Below are 2,518 nucleotides of genomic sequence, written 5' to 3'. Positions count from 1 at the left end.
GAGCGCGCAGGGGGGCGGCGGCCTCGCCTCGTCTCCCTTTCTGCGCCTGGGTCGGCTGAGTGACGCCAAGCGCAACAGAGATGTCGGATTTCGACAGTAACCCGTTTGCCGACCCGGATCTCAACAACCCTTTCAAGGTGAGCGTTGTCCCCAGCATCCTCCGCCGCCGCGACGCGTCGTTGTTTATGAAAACAGACAAGTTCCTTTGCGCCCACTGTGCCTGCCCCTTGGCTTCTCTCGGTCGCCTCGACGGGGGCTCGGTGCCGCAGCACCCCTTCTGCCGGTCGCGCTCCAGGCCCCGCGTCATTCGCTTGGGGGTCGGAGCGGAACCTCTACGGCTGTGTCCCGCCGCCCCTCCCCACATCCCCGACTGACGAAGGTCTGACGAGGGAGTGGGCCCGCGCGCCAGGAGGGTTCCTGGCCCGCCTCTCGGGAACGGGGAGAGTGAGAGTCCTGGGCAGATGGAGTTGTCACCTGCCAAGCAAGTGTAGCCGGCCTGGCCGGGACCAGGAGGTGGTGATGGGGGCTCGCCCTCGGGAGGGGTTGTCATGGGGACCTGAGGCGGCGGCGAAGGGCCGCATGGGGTGATGGCAGAGGTGCGGTGGAGAGGCGAGGGCACCGAGTACGCTCCAATGAAAGAAAAGATTGTTTTTATTTGTAAAACTTGTGTTGCGCCCAAATGCCACCAGTGACACTGCCATCCCCCTCCCTACCATAAAGCTAAGGTTGAGGGTCTGAGACCAAAGTTGAAAGTAAGCACACCTGGAAAAGAACAATGCACCTTCCTACTTAACTGCTCTTAGTGGGTAAACGACGGGATATTTTCCAAGCTCCTGTTGGGTCGCTGGTTCTCTGGGCTGTATGAGGATACCATTTCCTACCTGAGCTTTTTTCCTTTTCGGAGTCTGCCTTATTAACCCCAGCTTCGGAAGGGCTTGGCATAGGAAGGAGCGGGCATGGGAAGGAGACTAAGAAGTTCATTATCTGCGCTTAAATTAGCTCAACATCTAAATAAATATCTCTTTAAAAGTACTCCATGCTTCTTAATGAGCGCAGCTGCTTAGCACGTGAAAGTTGTTTCAAAATGGTTGAAGTTAGTTGTTTGTCCATTTCTCCTGGTTATGTGCATAGTAACTTTAATTTGTAGTCACAAAATAGCAACTTTAATTTGTCACACAAGTATCACTTCTGGCTTGTTGAGTTTACATCTCTTTTTACTCCTGGTTTGATCTCTTATTAATCCTGGAAGAGGAAAATTATCCCTGTTCTAATTATTCGCCTAATAATTTCACGGAAGATTATGTTAAATAATCCTGGTTATTATTGACAACTTTATAAATGTGGAATAGACCCAATCACTATTCTTTTGCCTCTGATGTCACTTAGGAAAATTCTATATAACTGGCCTGGAACATTCAGGTTTTTACAGATGATATGGTGGCACTTAAAGGAGAGTCCCGCCCCCCCCCCCCCAGAAGTTTAGTATTTAGAATTCCATCATTTCATGTTATGGAAAATCAGATTATTCTTAAATTATACTTGATAACTTGCCAAATGGGTGTTACTTTAAAATATTTTAAATGTATAACATTGAGAACCTATTAGCTTTCTCTAGTTCAGATAATTGATTCTGTTTATTTAGCATCTGACAGTTTGGCTATTCTATTTGGTCATTCCATTTCGTGGCTCATTTTATATAGCTGGTTCTCTTGTTAGTGCATGACATTGTTTTCTTAGCCCAGACTGCTCTTTTGTGACATTTGATGTTGCCATGACACTTTTCTCTTCTGCTATACATAAGGTTGCTGAAGTAATTCTAAACCCAAAAGTAATTTTAAACATTCATTCATTGTGGCATAAAATTATAAACCTTTGTTTTTCATAAGTGGATGTACTCAGAGGATAATGATTATTCAAGTTCATAAAATATTTCAAGGGATAGGTAATTTAGGCCTAAAGAAGACTTGGTTGTACACATGTTTCTGTTTATGGTCTTTACCTGTTTTTGGTGACAATCACAGCACTGTGTATCTGACCCTTTATCTTTCCATTCGTGTCCAGCTGCCCTTCCTCTTCTCAAAGTAAAGCTTTACATTTATAGCATATTCTTCCTTTCTTTTTACTTTAGCCTTCTCTGTAAATGCAATTTTTGGAATAGCATTTCCGGCCCTCTCTACTTAAATGTAAAAAGTTCCTAGATTCATCTTTGAGTTATGATCATTTTTCCTTTCAAATGTTTTTATTTTTAATATTAGAAAATAAAGTTTATATTTTCAAAATATATGATATTTCACAATTTGGCAACCACCTAATTTCTTCTTGATTAAAAACTATTTGATTTGCTTTTTCAGCTTTTTAACATTTCACTTTTAGGAACATTTTTGCTAACATCTTCATTTGAGTCATGTCATGAAAATGATTTCTGAGGATAAAATCTTTAGATAATGTGACTACAATGGTTTACTTGATTTTATTAGCTGTTATAAAGTTATTTGCTGGATTCAATTCATTTTTTGAG

At 42.9% G+C, this 2,518-nt stretch overlaps 1 protein-coding gene across 2 annotated transcripts in view; it reads left to right on the top strand.

Annotated features, from left to right (window-relative positions):
- The first annotated feature begins 19 nt into the window (after nucleotides 1-19).
- Nucleotides 20-2,518, top strand: part of SCAMP1 (secretory carrier membrane protein 1) — a 54,038-nt gene continuing 51,539 nt past the window's right edge. For both annotated transcript variants that reach the window (XM_023520426.1, XM_011375118.2), the window contains exon 1: nucleotides 20-137. In XM_023520426.1, the coding sequence (XP_023376194.1) occupies nucleotides 81-137 (57 nt within the window). In that variant the 5' untranslated portion in view covers nucleotides 20-80. The remainder of the gene's footprint in view (nucleotides 138-2,518) is intronic.

Source organism: Pteropus vampyrus, unplaced genomic scaffold (assembly GCF_000151845.1).
Source record: "Pteropus vampyrus isolate Shadow unplaced genomic scaffold, Pvam_2.0 Scaffold262, whole genome shotgun sequence".
NCBI lineage: Eukaryota > Metazoa > Chordata > Mammalia > Chiroptera > Pteropodidae > Pteropus > Pteropus vampyrus.
This window is presented reverse-complemented; position numbering and strand designations above follow the sequence as displayed.